The sequence below is a fragment of the Hippocampus guttulatus genome, chromosome 8, assembly GCF_054856545.1.
Source record: "Hippocampus guttulatus isolate MCC_2025c chromosome 8, RoL_Hgut_1.0, whole genome shotgun sequence".
Taxonomy (NCBI): domain Eukaryota; kingdom Metazoa; phylum Chordata; class Actinopteri; order Syngnathiformes; family Syngnathidae; genus Hippocampus; species Hippocampus guttulatus.
The window spans coordinates 19,515,107-19,532,963 of record NC_141268.1 but is presented as its reverse complement, the minus strand read 5'-3'; the positions used below and the strand labels follow the sequence as shown (position 1 = coordinate 19,532,963).

General features: G+C 45.9%; 3 protein-coding genes across 5 annotated transcripts; all 3 read left to right on the top strand.

Annotated features, from left to right (window-relative positions):
• The first annotated feature begins 60 nt into the window (after positions 1-60).
• On the top strand, positions 61-10,912 carry kcnq2b (potassium voltage-gated channel, KQT-like subfamily, member 2b). 2 transcript variants are annotated; one of them, XM_086118054.1, is made up of 19 exons: positions 61-407; positions 1,052-1,199; positions 1,484-1,574; positions 2,186-2,312; positions 2,700-2,875; positions 3,411-3,536; positions 3,619-3,729; positions 3,816-3,911; positions 4,041-4,135; positions 4,340-4,408; positions 4,523-4,552; positions 5,074-5,153; positions 5,228-5,431; positions 7,049-7,096; positions 7,180-7,288; positions 7,931-8,062; positions 8,148-8,268; positions 8,355-8,530; positions 8,926-10,912. In XM_086118054.1, the coding sequence occupies exons 1-19, from the start codon at positions 275-277 to the stop codon at positions 9,557-9,559; spliced, it is 2,706 nt and encodes a 901-aa protein (XP_085974180.1). In that variant the 5' UTR covers positions 61-274; the 3' UTR covers positions 9,560-10,912. The 2 variants fall into 2 exon arrangements, with proteins under 2 accessions (XP_085974180.1, XP_085974181.1); XM_086118055.1 differs by lacking the exon at positions 7,049-7,096.
• Positions 10,913-13,210: 2,298 nt separating this feature from the next.
• Positions 13,211-14,492, top strand: LOC147201694 (odorant receptor 131-2-like). The gene is made up of 2 exons (XM_086117413.1): positions 13,211-13,363; positions 13,725-14,492. The coding sequence occupies exons 1-2, from the start codon at positions 13,211-13,213 to the stop codon at positions 14,490-14,492; spliced, it is 921 nt and encodes a 306-aa protein (XP_085973539.1).
• A 718-nt stretch (positions 14,493-15,210) lies between these two features.
• cox6c (cytochrome c oxidase subunit 6C) lies at positions 15,211-17,631 on the top strand. 2 transcript variants are annotated; one of them, XM_086118804.1, is made up of 4 exons: positions 15,211-15,347; positions 16,577-16,690; positions 17,351-17,482; positions 17,556-17,631. In XM_086118804.1, the coding sequence occupies exons 2-3, from the start codon at positions 16,586-16,588 to the stop codon at positions 17,474-17,476; spliced, it is 231 nt and encodes a 76-aa protein (XP_085974930.1). In that variant the 5' UTR covers positions 15,211-15,347; positions 16,577-16,585; the 3' UTR covers positions 17,477-17,482; positions 17,556-17,631. The 2 variants fall into 2 exon arrangements, with proteins under 2 accessions (XP_085974930.1, XP_085974929.1); XM_086118803.1 differs by having other exon boundaries at positions 17,351-17,631.
• The last annotated feature ends 226 nt before the right edge of the window (positions 17,632-17,857 follow it).

Genomic DNA, 17,857 nt, shown 5'->3' with positions numbered 1-17,857 from the left:
GTTGTGTCTGGTTGTCATCTCACCTGTTTTTTTTGGGGGGGGGGGGTATTTGATAGCCACCAGTGACGACATTGCGCTTCCGGTCTGTGCGGAAGTCGCCTCGGAGGAGACAAAACAATTTGCAGATCAGCAGCTGGTTTGTTTGGTCAGCATCCTCTTCATTCTTCTTCCTCCCTCTCGGCAGCGATGTTCCGCGCTGACCCGAACACCCGGGCAGCTCCGTCCGCCAGCTTTCGAGCTCACTAGCTCGGCCTCGTACGTCCGGAGATCCGTCATGGTGCAGAAGTCTCGGAACGGTGGCGTGTTCCCCGGAGCGCAGGCCGACCAGAAGAAGCTGAAAGTCGGCTTCGTGGGTCTGGAGGCCGGGGGGACCGACTCCAGCAGGGACGGAGTGCTGCTCATCGCAGGTGCGTTTGTCAATAAATGGGTCAATAAATAAAGCAGACCAGAGACAAGGTTGAGGTGACGTCACACGACCGTAAAATGGAAGGGAACAAAATCGGATGCTCTTTGTTCCTGATTGACTTGAATGTTATTTCACTTTTAACCCCTAAATCAAAAATACATTTAAGACATACAAAAATGAATTTAAAGTATGTCATCTATTGTTTAGGTTTTCATTAAATTTACGGTTTTGGTTTTAAATTGGGGGTTTGAACTCGGATCTTCTTGTTTAATTGTGCTAATTAATGACGTTCGAACTGGGCCCCAACATGGTTGAAAACTCAAAATTGGCGTTATCTGGTGGCTCATAATTTATTTTTTAGGTGTCCCCATTACCACCCCTTTAAATCTTACTCAATAGCACCTTCTACAGGCAAGGCTCTGGCATTTTTCTGATGGGCACATACCTGTATATATTTTAGAATATCAAGCGCCATCTCCCGTCTGTTGGGATTTTTGCAAAAACAAAAACAAAAAACACAACAACCCTGAAGCAAGTATTGTGGCAATGACCACTCGGAGTGTCTTTGATTTTGACCGATTGATTTCGTTGCGGTTTTCCCGATGCTGAGCAAAACTGAGCATGGGCCCCGTTTGTGTTACGCAGCCGAAGAAGGACCTCGGCGTCAGCGCAGCAGTGTGTCGGGGGGCAAGAAAGCTCCTAAGAGGAACGCCCTCTACAGGCGGTTGCAGAATTTCCTCTACAATGTTCTGGAGAGGCCCAGGGGGTGGGCCTTCGTATACCACGCTTACGTGTAAGAACACTCACCCACACACACACACACACACACACTCTCATACAGACACTCACACAACCATAGACACGAGCACGCGCATAGGTTGTCCTTAGCGTGCTGCATGGGTTCCAGCAGCCGAAGTGTCCGGCTGAGTGCCCGATCAATACAATACAATACAAGCGTTCAAGTTTCACACATGCGGACTGGCCGCTGACTTTTCCGAAAGCTAAGACGGCCATTGCGCTGCCGCTTCCTATTTGTCGCTTTGATTGTCAGTCCGTGGGCTGTGTTTAACCTCTCAGGTTTCTGCTGGTCTTCTCCTGCCTGGTCTTGTCTGTCTTCTCCACCATCCGAGAATACGAGAAGAGCTCAGAGGATGCGCTCTACATCCTGGTAAGATGCCGCTGCTGCACATTTTAAACAACAAAGTTGAAGCAAAATGCTGAACAAATTATCAGACGGAACAAACAAATAACTCATAAACACATTAAATCATACATGGTGACATGAGCAGTCACTCAGGCTGTGATTCAAAAGCAAAGGAATAAAAATGTGTCTTTAAGCGTGATTTATACACCTGCCCCTCATTGTGTGGGCTTGCCTAACATTCAGAGGTTGCTCTTTCCAAGGTTTGGACAGCCACCGACGATGAAAAAAGCTGCTTCCCACTACAGCATTAATCTGCTTGTTCATCTTGAGCTCATCTGCATAACGTTGGAAGGAGATGTCATATTTCCTAAAAATAGATCCTATGGTGAGCAAGTATAGCATTAAAAAAATTGGCCCAGGGATTGAGCCTTGTGGCATTCCTCAGAGATGCACCTCTGCGGATACAGCATCCCCCAGACTGACATGTGGACCAACAACAGACTGGTCTCCAACCAGTGTCAGGGCACACATATGAGAAAAATAGCTGAATGGGCGCCAGGCAGTGTCAGAGCACGTAGGGTCAGCGATGGCTGTTGATTTGCGTTCTGCTTTTGCACGCGTGCATATTTGCGCAGGAGGTGGTGACCATTGTGGTGTTTGGCGTGGAGTACACGGTGCGCATCTGGGCGGCGGGCTGCTGTTGCCGATATCGAGGATGGCGAGGCAGACTCAAATTTGCCAGGAAGCCCTTTTGCATCATCGGTGAGCTGGACTGTGCACACGCGTATTTGTGCATGCATGTGTGTATGTGCGCGTTCCAGGGTTGGAATAGTTTTGTTTTGTAAATTCAGTTTTTCAGTTTGTTTGAAGCCATTTTTACAAGTTTGTTCATTTTTATTCAGTCAAAAAGCTCACGTTGTTGTTTGTTTTATCGTGTTATCTTATTTCATGATTTTCAAATTTTTAAAAAAATTGTAGTTAGTTTTCTTTAGCTATAATAACCTTGGCGTGCACACGCATGTGTGTGTATTTTTGCATTTGCGTTGACGTTTACATGTGCATGTTAAACATGTCTTTTTTTTTGTATATGTGTGCGTATGCATGCTGTATGTGTGTTTATATTAATGTGTACATGTGTTCCGTCTTCAGACATCATGGTGCTGATCGCGTCCATCTCGGTGCTGGCGGCGGGCACGCAGGGAAACGTGTTTGCCACCTCGGCCATCCGCTCACTGCGCTTTCTTCAGATTCTGCGCATGATCCGCATGGACCGCCGCGGAGGCACCTGGAAGCTCTTGGGATCGGTCGTCTATGCCCACAGCAAGGTGACGGACAACTGATTGGTCGCCAGTTAATGTCGGGGCACGTATTGACAAACGACAGGCTGTTGAGACAATGTCAGGGCAAGTAGCAACAGCAATCGACTGGTCTTTGTCTCCAGCAGAGATGTCCAAACTATGGCCCAGGGGCCATTTGTGTCTCGCCATCAATTTTTTTGTTTTATTTTTAAATGGCCTCTAGCATCCATCCATAATCTGATCTGCTCATCTTCACAAGGGCCGCGGGCGTGTTGGAGCCTATCCCAGCAGTCTTCGGGCAGCTAACACGTGTGTGTGTAATTTGTGTGTATATGCGTGTGTGCGTGCGTGCGCGTGCATTACACAGCAAGTCATATCATGTTATCTTGTGTATTGATTGTGGACAATTGATGTGACTTTCTTGCTGTCTCTGAGGCGGCAGATTGAATTCAAGCTTCAAGGACTTTTGGTGCGTGTGTGTGTGTGTGTGTGTGTGTGTGTGTGTGTGTGTGTGTGTGTGTGTGCGCGTGCATGTTGCATGCGCGTGCATGCGTGTGTTAAGGAGCTGATCACAGCCTGGTACATCGGCTTCCTGTGTCTGATCCTGGCCAGCTTCCTGGTTTATTTGGCCGAGAAAGAAGACAACGAACAATTTGAGACGTACGCCGACGCCCTCTGGTGGGGACTGGTGAGACTCCCTCTGACCCTTTCACGACAAACCCATCGAGTGCCATACGCCATCTGATTGGCTGCTCGCCCGTTTCTGTCAGATCACGCTGACCACCATTGGCTATGGTGACAAGTTCCCCATCACCTGGAATGGTCGCCTGCTGGCGGCCACGTTCACTCTGATCGGCGTATCCTTCTTTGCTCTGCCAGCTGTAAGTCTGTGGATGTGCGTGTGGGTGTGTATGTGTGTGCGTAGACACTAATCAGTTTTCCTGTCTGTTTCCTCTCTTGTTGTCAGGGCATCTTGGGTTCTGGCTTTGCTCTCAAGGTCCAAGAGCAGCACAGACAAAAACATTTCGAGAAAAGACGAAACCCAGCAGCTGGACTCATTCAGGTAGCGCTACAGAATAGCCGCACTGGTCTAGGGTAAAATAGAAAAAACAAAATACAGTAGAGTAGAGCAGAGTAGAGTTGAATAGAGTCGAGTAAACTCGACGAAAAGTCACCTGCTGTGTGTATGCAGGCTGCGTGGAGGGTTTACGCCACAAATCTGAGTCGCTCTGATCTGACATCCACGTGGGACTACTATGAGAGGACCGTGTCTGTCCCCATGTACAGGTCAGTCCATTGTATCAAGACAAACATTAAGTCAAATGTTAAGTCAATCTTATTTGTAGAGACCTTTAAAAAATAAATAAATAACTCAAGGCAAAGACGTTGAGAATTAAGCCTCTTGACATTGGTATCTGCTGTAATTTGTGCTGGTAGCGCATCATCAAGGTAAAGATAAACATGAGGTGTGTTATTGTGGTGTTTTTCCAGGTTAATTCCGCCCCTCAACCAGTTGGACTTGCTGAGGAACCTCAAAAACAAGTCAGGATTGTCATTCAGGTCTCACCTTTTTCATTGAGTCAGTCATCAAGAATTCTCTCTTGGGAGTCGTGTCTTTTTACTTGAATGATTTTAGAATTAAAATTATTATTGTCCTTTATTCTGTCTTTGCAGGAAGGATGTCCAACCAGATCCTTCTCCCAGGTCAGAATCCACAGTTTGATTCTCAAAAGTTTAAGAGTGAAACTCACTGAAACCCAAGCACACGTTGGGCCTTATTTACTAAAGGTTTGTGCCAGCACAAATGGACACAAACTTGATTGTGCATGTAAACCAATGCGGTAGCTGATCTGCGAAGCGGGCGCACCTAGGATTGCATCTGGCAAACGGGCGATATCCCCCCTGGAGGCCGCCACAGTCCTGCATTCATTCAAAAGGACTCACAACAAACTTTGGGGAGAAATATCCAGGCTTACGAACACGTCCGGTCCCATCGCTGCAAACTTCATTTTACAAAAACCACCAATACTACCTAAAGCACAAACAAATAGGTCAATACACACAACCTTGGTGCCTCTTTATTAATTGCGCCACAATCTTAGTAGGTCACGTGTAACACGCCCACCAACAGCATGCACGATCTGTTAAGAGTCAACACATAATTTAGCACTCGCTCTAAGGGATTGTAATGAATGAGGCCTTTTGACTTAGTCCTGTCCCAACAGTCAGAAGGTGAGTCTAAAGGAGAGAGTCTTCTCATCTCCACGCAGTTCAGGAACCAAAGGAAAAGGTTCCCCTCAACATGGTGAGTCTTGTCCGCGTAGTCTACCTTTACTCACTGTCAGATACCAATGACTTTCATGTACTTCCGATTGCTAGTGGTCCCGGTAGTTGGTCCAGGTGTGGCTCCCGGAGTTCCTGGTGTCCCCGGGGGTGTTCAGGCCCTGCGCCGCTCTCCCAGCATAGATCCGTGTCTGGAAGACAGTCCCAGTAAGGTTCCTAAGAGCTGGAGCTTTGGTGAACGCAACAGAACCAGGCAGGCCTTCAGGATCCGAGGAGCTGCATCTCGCCAGAACTCTGAAGGTAGGATGGAGGTGCTGGTTAGGTCCATGTCCAGTCCCCTCTCCAATCATGTGTCCAATCATGTGTCCAGTCACATTTTAAAGGACATCATACGTGCTGGAAGACCATTCACTTAAAGTCCTGTCACAGTGATCCATTTCAACATCAGAAACGATGTCACACTTTTTGGATTTTGATTGCAATGATGTCCCACGTGGGGGATGCGTGCACAAAGTAAGTGAATCCCTTTCATTCATAACACACAAAAGAGGCTAGAAGACCATGTAGGAAAGGAGGCAGGCAAGGAAGTGATGAAGGAAAAGGCCATAAAGGATCAGGGGAGCTTTCACGTTTCAACTCTCATGATCTTCTGCTTCGTATTGTTTGGCATAGTATAGTGGTTCACATAGCTTGTGTTCTTGTGGCTGGTATAGAATCAATTCCATCCTTATGGATGTGTAATAGAAGGTTGTTTGGAAAGATTTTTGGATGAATTGATGATGTCTTGTCGGCGGCACGGTGGCGACTGGTTCGCACATTGGCCTCACACTGCAGATGTGCAGGGTTTGATTCCGGCTTCCGGATTCCGACTCCGGCCTTCCTGTGTGGAGTTTGTATGTTCTCCACCGGGCCTGTGTGGGTTTTCTACAGGTACTCCGGTTTCCTCCCACATTCCCAAATTATGCATGGCAGGTTAATGGAACACTCTAAATTGTCCCTCGGTGTGAGTGTGAGCCCGGATGGGTGTTCGTCTCTGTGTGCCCTGCGATTGGCTGGCAACCAGTTCAGGGTGTATCCTGCCTACTGCCCAAAGACAGCTGGGATACCCTCCAGCACGCCCGTGACCCTTGTGAGGATAAGCGGATCAGACAATGGATTGATGATGTCTGGGTGGATGGATGATGGAGTGATAAAAAAAGTGATTGATTGATGGATGGATGGATGGATAGATGGTTAAATGACTCTGTGAACTGTGACGTTAAGGCATTGTAGCCAATCAAAGAACTGCCCTGATTGACCAATGAGTAACCAGCGATAAATACACCACAACCTAGCTGATGGCGTTTTGTTTACAAAAGTGGGTGGACCAGATGGCAATAGTATTTCCCAAAGCAAGTCTTTTTTGACGTCTTTGCAACGCTCCCGCTTCTGGTCCCTTCAGAAACACCCAGGTAACATTGCCACATAGCTGGAAGTGTTGGTTCTGATTTGACTTTTAGAGATAATGTGTGATCAAGCAAGATTTCCCCCTCGGTGGACTTTGTTTTGAGATTGGTGGTAGAAAAAAAATATTAATGTATGTGGTGCTCTGTGCGAACACAGCACACACAATAGGACTAAATTTGTTGAATGCCCGAGTTTTCATCCTTTTGTGGGATCTGTAAGAGACAAAAAATCTTTTAAGAGTTGGAAAAACCCTTCTGTGTGTACCAGGTCTTAGCGAAAGGTTTCACTTTGACCAACAAGATGCGCCAGCTTGGCTACCTTGTAGTACTTCCTCCATGGTGCTAAGTGCTAAGCCATGCTAACATTATTTAGGATGTGAGGACTGTGGCGTTCACTGTGGTTTTCTTCGGGTGTTTCTTCTTTGGTGTCTGATGCTGATTCTCAAGCATGTGGTATGTTCTTCTCGTGTAGTGCTCATAGAGATGCAGGATGAAGAGTTCAGACAGAAGAGCTCGCCAGGTTAGCGCACGCATACGAGCATTCGCATGTGGCTGCCATCTTATGCCGCCACCGTAACTCCGCCATGTTGTTGGCCATTGCAGACGCTAGCCTGCCAGGAGAAGACTTGGCCGATGACAACAAGAGCTGCCACTGTGAGTTTGTCCCGCAAGATTTGACACCCGGCATCAAGGTCACCATCCGAGCCATCTGGTACGGAGACTCCCCTTCTGGAACGGTCGCCGCCAAGGACATTTTGTCAACTTCACTCATCGCTTTGCTCGCTGTTTCTTTGCCTTTTGATTCACATTTTGGTTCACATCTTGGTTTATTTTGCTCACCCCAGGACCAACGTCACCATCAGCTGTTGGGTAAGAGACGGACTGACACCAGATAGCTTCCTTGTTCTCTTATTGTCTTCTCTTCCGTTGTGTTCTGTTCTGTCTCATTCCACTGTTTTTGTAGTGTTTTTTTGGGTGGTGCTGTTATAATTGTTGTTTGTGCTCCTTTGCCCTCTAGATGTCACTGACAGTCTTTCTTTGGCAATCAGCCAACATCACAGAAGACCCAACAACACGCATACATTTAATCCAAGTGACTCCACAAACTCATTGTGACTAGACCCGACCTTTCCATTGAAGACAATTTATTTTAGACTCTCACGATCCAGTTGATTTGAGACATGAATCCAGTCTAGAATTGAATTATTTTGTACATCTAGGACATGAATTTAGTTAAGAATCGTAAGACCCTGTCAATTCTAGTCTAGTATCTCATGACTCAGTTGTAGTCTAAAAGACCAGTCCACACTGGATGTCAGGAGAAAGTGTTGACTTCCTTTTTCCTGTCTCCCAGTATCATGCGCTTCATGGTGTCCAAGAGAAAGTTTAAGGAGAGTCTTCGTCCCTATGATGTCATGGACGTGATTGAACAGTATTCAGCGGGACACCTGGACATGCTTGCACGCATCAAGAACCTCCAGTCCAGGTACACTGTCTGCCCTTGACTTTTTCCAGATTGTAGTTAGCTCTGAGAATGCAAAGAATAGTTTTGTTTGTCTTCCTGGTTTTAGGGTGGACCAGATTGTTGGCAGGGGGACACCAATTGCAGACAAGGACCGACCAAAGGCTGCTGGGGAGGAACTCCCTGAGGACCCCAGCATGATGGGACGGTTGGGGAAAGTGGAGAAGCAGGTGACCAGTCACCACTGGCAACCAGCACAACTGGCGGTACTTCGTTTGGTGATGTATGTTTTCCTCTTCTGGTCTGTGTCCTTCAGGTACTGTCTATGGAGAGAAAGCTGGACTTCCTCGTCAATATCTACATCCAGCGAATGGGAATCTCACAGACTGAGACAGACGCCTACTTTGGATCCAAGGAACCAGACCCTGCGCCACCTTACCACAGTCCAGTGGACCAGCTGGAGAAAAGCCAGTCTATACACAAGATCCCTCAGTTAGTATTTGGTTCTCGTCACCAGGATCTGTCTTTCTGAGACATGAATCTAAACTAGAATGAATCTAGACTGTTGGTCCATCTAGGGAATGTTCGAGGCCATACAGCACCTTAATGTATTCAAGATCCTTAAAACTCTGCCCATCTTGAACATGGTTTTAGTCTAGAATGTTATGACCCCTCCACATGGGAATGTAATCTACAATTTTATAACCTGTCCATATAAGGCATTATTGTACTCTAGAATGTGACCCTGTAAATGTAAGGCATGTGTCTTAGGGCCCCTTCCGTCTTAGACATGAACGTAGTCTAAAATAATTTCATCCAGTCCAAGACCTAGAAGAACTAGGGTCTGATACCCTTAGAACTTTCCATTGTTGTTGTTGTCGTTTCAGAGTGTTGCCTGGAGACAAAGTGGATAAGAGTCATTTTGGGACCAAGATGGTCAGGTCCAGTAGTTCGACTGCTCCCCGGAACCACAATGCCACCACCTGCCCCCCCTCCACTTCCTGGCAGCCAATCAGTTCCCAGTTCCATCAACAGGCCCCACCTCTCCCCCAGCGTAGCCACGGGAATACCCCAAGTCCGGCGGGGGACGGGTCGCTGGTTCGACTTCCACCACCGCCAGCCGGAGAACGGCACAGTGGGAATCGGGCCAACCGCCATAGTACCGGAGAGAAAGGGGGGGCTGAGAAAGCGGAGAGAGGGGATGCAGAAGGAGAGGGGGCAGGGGAAGAGGAGGAGGTTAAGCCCGACAGCGATCGCTCCTTGTCCATCCCTTCTGTGGACCATGACGAACTGGAGCACTCCTTCAGCGGTTTCTCCATCTCACAGTCCAGAGAGAACCTGGACTTTCTCAACAACAGTTTCTACTCATCCGCCAAGCTGGCGTCTAACCTCGGGGGACCAGCAGGGGCCTCCTGCTGCCCTACCATGAGACCCTACATTGCAGAAGCCGAGTCAGACTCAGACTCGGAGCTCTGCGCACCCTCGCCGCATTCAGACCGTGCCTGGAACGGAACCAAGTAGAGTCCAGTGGAAACCAGGTAGAACCAGCAGAACTTCAAAATCAATACATGAATAAGTAATAATCAGAGAAATGTGAAAAAAAAAACACCAGCCTGAATGGAGAGTGAAGCATAATGGGAAAAACATGGAACCGACCAGCTGGTTTCATCTACTTGTTTTATGATCACTGCAACACTGAAGATGCGCTCTCACCTGATTGGTTCACTGCAGAGAGATGCTTGGTTACTATAGGGACATAGTCACACCTGATTGGCACTGCAGGCACACTCTTGCTCTTGACTTGTTAACTGAAACACTGAGAGGACACGCCCACACCTGACTGGTTCACTGCGACACGGAGAGGACATGTTTCTCACTGACTGTTTCACGGTAGGGACACGCTCACATCTGATTGGTTCGCACTACATGCCAACTTGTTTCTGCGTTAAATACCCTTTGTATGTATCCAAGTGATCGAACAGTAACATGTAATGACTGATTTGCAAAAAGTTGACGTACAGAACCTCGTTGTTAGATTTCGAACAGTCACGCCGCCGATGGAAAATACATCAACTTTTGGAACAATTATCTTTAAGAACAATAAGACAGAAAACACTTCAATGGTCTTTAAATACAGTAGACATACAGTGAAACAAATCAAAAGTGATTAAAGTGTGTGAGCTAGCTAAGGTCCGTTCGTGGTCGACGCCAACCTTAGTGGTTCTAAGGCTGGTCAAACAATCCACCACTTGAAACACTAAAAACCCAAGGCTGTACTAAATATCCGATTGATAATATTTAGACTATTATGCTAAGTGAGCATGGCTTGCTGTGCTGTACTAGAGAGCAGTGCTAATGCTAACGCTAAGGAGTCCAGCTAACGGCATTAATCCAGGTTTATATAATATATAATCGACGATTACCATATGTGAAATGGAGAAATGTTTCAAAATGTTATTGTTTCGAAAGACTAACTTCTTCATGCAGAGGAAACGGTTGGCCCATGACCTAACTGTGCGACTGCCGCGGCCGCACACAACCATCGATCATAAAGCTCATTCAGAAAAATGATTCGACTGTCTCAGTGCTCACTTTACCAGCGACACGCGTTTGACATCACGACAATTCGGGAAGCTTCTGTTTTCTTAACAGGCAGATTTTCATTGCGCACACCCACTTTCACACATCTCGCATTCACTCTCACACGTTTTCTTTTTTCTACAACTTAATGGACTCCCTTTTATGTACCACTCATGAGTGTTGATGAACAAAAAGCTCTCGTCACGTTTTTGCTCTGCTTACCTTGTGTTTTTATTGATCATGAACAACAAAAATGCTCATAAACGTGCTGACTCAATAAAAAAATTAATGTACCTTGTTGGATGGAATGATTGAGAACGCTCCCCTCACACTAACAGAACATTAACTCTGACATAAGTTATTCCAAATATCAATTATGAAAGTTTGTAATTGTGGCACTTGGGACTTATTCTAAATAAGAGAGTTTACACCTTACACAAATGGATGTCATTTTGGAGCTGCTCACTTCCTCCTGAACATGCGAGAAACAACTCTGCGGTTTTCTGAAGCTTAGCCATGATTGGTCATTTTCAGTTGGGAGCAAGTGGCAAAATGGACAAAAAACGGTTGATTTTTCTGCTCGATTCATATTCCACAGATTATTAACCAAAATGCAATGTTTAGACTAATGGAGCTGCTTATTGTTTACCTTCTGTTAACTGTTTTGGGCTGTTAAGGGCTTTGTAATAGCTGCAGCTGTTGTGAAAGCACTCTATAAATCACGATGTATTGTATTGTATTGTTAAGAAAATTTGGGGGTTGACTGGATGGATGGATGGATGGATTGAGAGTGGCCAAATAAGGACTTTCTGTTGCCATATTTGCTTGACAGTCCATCTGGTGAAGAAATCGAAGCAAAGTTTTGTGTTGATGTTGCATGTGATGAAGGTCTTGTTCCTCCTCTTCCTCATCCTCATCATGATAATAAGTTTGCCAGTCCTCCGATGCAGCGTGCCCTTTCAGGGCCATTACCCGCAGAGGATTGTCGAACCCGAACGGGAATTCTCGGAGGACCCTCGACGGGATGACGATGAATCCGCAGAGTAGAAATGAAGGTCAAGCAGCTCATTAGTGGAACAAGCACAACAACATTTCACGAACTTGGTTGGGTAACAACAAACACTGATGTCACTTTGATGTGCATGCAAGTTTTTGTATAATTTTGCTGTCATCAGGTTAAAACCTGCTACATCACAATTTGGTCCAGTTCTTTCTTTTTTTTCTTTTTACAATCCCACACTAGTGTACGAGTGTTATTTTTCCAAGAGTAGAAAATGGCTATGTCTATGAGGTTCAACAAACATTTGGTTTCTTGAAAAGTGACGTTTTTTCGAGACATGAGGCTTGCGCCCGTTGCCAGTGAATGACATCATTTCCACATCAACCAACTTCATGTTTTGTATTAAATGCATGGACTTTCATACCAGCCAAACACTAACCCTGAGCCTTTAACCATAGCCCAAAACAAACCCAGAAGACAAAAGCCTAAACCCTCAACCACCTGGAACCAAAGACCCCAAAGCTGACACCAAAACCAAAGCCAGAACACTCGCCAACAACTGGCAATGTCAAAGCCTTTTGGAAGGCCGAATTGTAGTACTTCTAGTCGCGGTGGTTGTAATGGTTGTTATCAAGAGTAGTAATTCAAAATCTGTTTCCAGAAAAATGAATCTCTGAAAGGCAAAATTCAACTTGTTGGTGGTACTTGCGCAGCGCTCAACATTAACTTATTTGTGCTGACATTTTGAAGGTTGCGGTCATTTCAGGAGTGCTGGGGCGTTCATAACACATGAATTGAAGCTATTAGTTGCTGGCGGACCAAGCGCTTCTCCTTATCGCATCCATCGAGTAGAAGGAGAGCAGATCAGTGCTGGTCTCCACCGGCCTCGACGGAAAATCCTGACTTTTGGGGGTCAAGTCTGAGATCAGACCATGACCTCGTGCACGCCCTCTGCTGGTACAGCAAAGAATATCTGTCAAAGTACAGTTCACTTGTCTTGAACGTTTTACTGCATAGTATTTGCATGTCATCTTTCACATCTGTTTGCTTTTGAACTTTGATCCAGGGTCATTTTTGTAATTGAATTATGTGCAGTATAATAAAATGGAATCATTAAGAGTGTGTGTGTGCGTACGCGTGTGTGTGTGTGCGTGTGTGTGTGTGTGTGTGTGTGTGTAAAAGTATCCATTTTAGGGTATAAAAGACAGCAGGAGGGCAGGTGTGGCGTCAGAGCTGCGCCCCGCTGAAACAGGTAAGGATTGACTTCATTTCTTGTTCACTCCATGAATCGTGAATTATTTCAATGTGAAGTACAATAAAACAGATGCTTGCTCAGAATATTCCATACAGACAATCCGAAAATACAGTCTGAAGAAGTTTAAACCTTCTTCAATCTTTATTGTGATAACATTGTGTGTGTGTATTCAGTGTATATATATATATATATATATATATATATATATATAAATCCTGAACTGAAAAATTCCACTTGGCGAGAGACTTTCCTTTTTTTGCACGAGTGGAGCATGACGGATATCAGGTGACGATTTCAAAGAGAGGTTGTTGTGATTGCGCAGAGTTTGGGCCGTGACATGAGCGCGGCGGCACCGGCCAACGGGAGCCAACTCGTCGAGTACCGAGACTCAATCAGCAAAGCGGTGCTGAAAAATGTGCTGGTGCTCTGCATCGGACTGTCAATCAACTACATCAACGTCGGCCTCATCTACACCTTTTGTAAGCATCAGGTAGGAAACGACACGGCACAACAACTGCAGCAACGACAGCTTCTTGTCACCAGCCGAGGGCTCGCTTTTGCGACATCTGGGAGGTTTTTAGCACTGAGCAAAAGTTTGAATGAGCTCATGCAGAGAGACAGGTAAGAGACATGGTGACTCGGTCACCATGGTAACAACGCAGGACGACGCCAGCCAAACGGTCAGACGTGCGACATCAATGTAAGTCGCAAATGTGTGCGGTTTTTCACCTTACCGGGTTTGAAACAGAACTCGGCAAAGTCTTTCTGCCTTGGGGTTCATAAGTTTGAATATCAAGAGTTTCCAAGGCAGGACTTTGGACTTCAATGCATTCGTTCCAATTTGTGTTCAGATCTTCTACAGCAACCCTCGCTACATCCTGTTCTTCCACTTGGTTCTGAACGACATGATCCAGATGAGCGTGAGCGTCATCCTCTTCGTGATCAGCTACACCCTCTACAGGATCGCCGTGTTTGTGTGCGCCCCCCTCATCCTGATAGCCGTCACCGCCACCGAGAACACGCCCCTCAACCTGGCGTGCATGGCGGCCGAGTGCTACGTGGCCGTGTGTCTTCCGCTTCACCACGCCCGCATCTGCACGGTCAGGAGGACTCTGCTCCTCATCGCCTTGATCTGGACCGCCAGCCTCATCTCCAGCCTGCCGGACCTCTTTGTCACGCTCGCCACCGAGCCTCTCGAGTTCTTCTCCTCCAGAATCTTCTGCCTCCGAGAGACCGCCTTTCCCAATCCGATGCTGGCCCAGAAGCGGGACATCACCTACATTGTGTACTTGGTCCTCGTGTGGTTGCTCATCTTCTTCCTGTACTTCAAGATCCTGTTCACAGCCCAAAGGGCCAACAAGGACACCAAGAAGGCTCGTAAAACCATCGCCATGCACGGCGTTCAGGTTCTGCTGTGTATGACCATGTACGCCGAGGCTCTGGTTAAGATGGCCCTGCACCGCTGGTTCCCCAAGAACTACTCGGACTTGCTGTTTGCCTGCTTCATCGTGGTGCAGATCCTGCCCCGCGCCATCAGCCCCATTATTTACGGAGTGAGGGACAAATGTTTCAGGAAGTACCTCAAACACTGCCTCAGTTGCAAGAGCAGCCCTCAGTGACTTCTGACTCAGAAATTGAAACAACATCAAAGACTTCGACAGAGAGACCATGACGTCATTCGTATTGCCACCAGCCAGAGCTTTCTCTGACAGCAGGCCTGCTCGACAAACCCAAAACGAGTCATTGGACCAAGGCGAAGACATTGGTCTAAAACAACTTTTTTCAACTTGATTTGCATGTTCTTGAGAGAAAACAAAAGTCAGCTTTTATTTCGTCTTTCGGTTGAGCATACCTTAATGTACTGACCACTTCACAATCAAACACAAAATAAAGAAACCATCTTCTATTGTTATACTATATATTATGTCATTAATCTGCCCAAAATCAGCATTGGTCACTTCCGGTGCTGGACGCAAGACTAAATGTCAGGTGTGGAAGTAGAGCACCCACCCTCTAGGTCAGGGGTGTCCAAATGCGGTCGTGAGAGGCCGATGTCCTGCCTGTTTTCCATCTCTCACTGCTGAAACACACCCGATTCAAAGGATCAGCTCATCAGAGAACTTGGAAGAAGAAAGATAACAATCCTGAACATTTGAATCAGGTGTGTTGTAGCAGGGAGTGATGGAAAACAGGCTGGGCATCGACCCTTTCGGACCGAGTTTGGACACGCCTGCTCTAAGTCCACCAGTGCCAGTGAGATTTGTCAGAACCATTGAATGTGACAACTGCAGGAAAACGCCATTCCTCTAGGGGGCAGTGCCGCGCATTGTAAGCATTCTCTCAGAAAACGAAGGCAAAGAAAGGAGTGGTGGAAACAGCAGCGTCAGAAGGAGAAAAAGAAGAAGACGTTTATCCGCCTGCTGCCAGCGACGTGCTCGTCTTTTCGTTGCTTTTCCCTGTCAAGGTCCAACAAGGTGAGTCTGACTGGGCGCGATTGTGACCGCTCGAACCCTTTCGAGTGGATTCTTGAAAACATTTCGCACGTTCCCAAAGTCACTCGGGCTGAAGAATTTGCAGGATTTGCACCGCTTTTCGCCATCTCGCGAGCCTGCCTGCTTGTTAGCTCAGCTGTCCTTCGTGGTCGCTCGCTAGCCGGCGATACCATGTTGCTGTGGCTGTCCTCCTTTATTCTTATAAAAACAATAAGCCAAGTTAACAAATGACTGACTAAAGTCGTGACCACTTTGAAGTCGTGGCTGAGTCTTGAAAATTCAGTCTGTCCCACAATAATTGTTGTAATGTTGCCCATAAGATTGGCTGACAACCAGTTTAAGGTGTACCCCGCCTACTGCCCGAAGACAGCTGGGACATGCTCCAGCACCTCCGCGACCCTTGTGAGGATAAGTCGATTAGAAAATGGATGGATGTCGCCCGTAATGCGCATAAAGTGCTCGGAAGAGTCCGCGTTGCCCCCACTTGATCGCGACGTGTGATTGGTCACTTGTCGTGATGTCATTGATGTTGAGTTCAAGACCGTTCAACAGAAATCAATGTTGAAGGAAAAATAACATTGCTTAGAGTTGTCTCCTTATTGCCCATCATTTTATTTGTCGTTCAGTCACGTGTATGTGTTTAGACCCTAATCACAGAGAAGACTCCCATAATTGACAAATATGAACGACATAAACCCAGGGGTGCAACCTCCTCAGAACAATCTTTAGAACTAACGCTGATCGCGAGAGTATTCAACCATTGATTTCTGAATATTTCTCTGAATACATGCAGTGCTGATCGTTTTTGCCTGTGAAAGTTGAAAAATGTTGTACTGTTTGTTCAAATGTTTTTTAAAAAATTCATAATGGGTCATTGGTCTGTCTCGTCTGCTCAGCATCAGTTTGAAGGTATTGGTCAGTCGAATACGTTACTCACAAGTGTGACTCAGTGGTTGCTCAGGCAAACCTTCCAACAGGTTTCAAGTCAGCATTCGGTCATAAGCACCCAGTAACAGCTCCAAGTTATTGGTTGCTGTAATAAACACACTCTTACAGCTTCATAGAATCTACTAGCATTGGGCAGTCCATTAAGAGATTCAAGTTATTCGTCATTCCAATACACTCACTAACAGGTTGAAGTTATTAGTTTGTCAAACATGTAACAGCTTTGCGTTCTTGTTGCGTCTCACTTTTTTTTCCCCCTCATCCAGGTGATTAAGATGTCGCTGCCCAAGCCAGTGATGCGAGGTCTGCTGGGAAGGCGCCTGCGCTTTCATCTGCCCATCGCCTTCGCTTTGTCAATCGTGGCAGCCGCCGCCTTCAAGGTGACACATTTGTTGCTTTAATACATTATTTGTTTTCTCAATTGCTCGCAAACAGCTGCACCTAAACGCTGGTCTTTTCGACTCACAAACAAGTCATTGGTCCGTCGATTACATTAAATGAGCCAAGTTCTTGGTCGAACTATCGAACTAACAGGTGTCATGGTTGGTCTGATATACACATTTTCAAGTAGTCAAGTAGATATGTCACGATTAATCAACAACTAATCAATGATCCACTAAATTGGTAATTATTTTTTTATTTTAAATATTTTTTTTTCTATTGAAAATATTCCAAATGTAGACGTGAATGTAGATTTGTGTTGAATCAAACTAAAAAATTTGCTTTGGGAAACAATATTTTTGCATATTTTCCAACATCTTCTAGACAAAACCAGTCCATTTTCTGCAGTTTGAATTTGAAATACTGACTGGTTTTTGAATAAGGGGATGGAAATTAAAACATGTTTTAAGATCTGATTCATCGATTGCTTAAAATAATTGTTTGTTTCAGCTGCAATTTCAACTTATTGGTAGGGCTGTCACCATAACATATTTTCCCAGATGACATCCTTATATGGCGGCATATTTGGCCTTGGCATAACTTCCAATCTTGCGTTCAAGCAACTCAAGAAAGCCTAAGACTGCTGTGTGTGTGTGTAGTATACAGTAACGGAGCCTCGCAAGCAAGCCTATGCTGACTTCTACAAGCAGTACGACGCCGTCAAGGAGTTCAATGCCATGCGGGAGGCCGGAATCTTCGAGAGTGTGCGGCCCTCTGGAGAGTAAATGCCGGTCAGCCCTCACACCGCTCGCGCCGTGAGCCACAAAGGCAGCCCCACTAAACTAATTTATGGCTTCCTTGTAGTCATTTCCTGCCACCCGTTCCTGCTGTGAAGATGTTTCTCTCTTCATTTATGTCAAATAAATGTATATTGATTCAACAGAGTCATTTCTTTCTTTTGCCTTTCACCTTTGTTGTATTACTGTGGAAGTCAGTCCATTTTATTCTTAATCACACTTACCGGTAATAAAAAAGAAAGAGGACTCACAACGTTCTTCAGGTATAATTCAGTCACACATGTTTAGAATGCAACAATTTACATTTTGCAGTTTAGAAAAAAAAAGACTAATCAATTCAATTATATCGGTGGACTGAAGGCCACACCA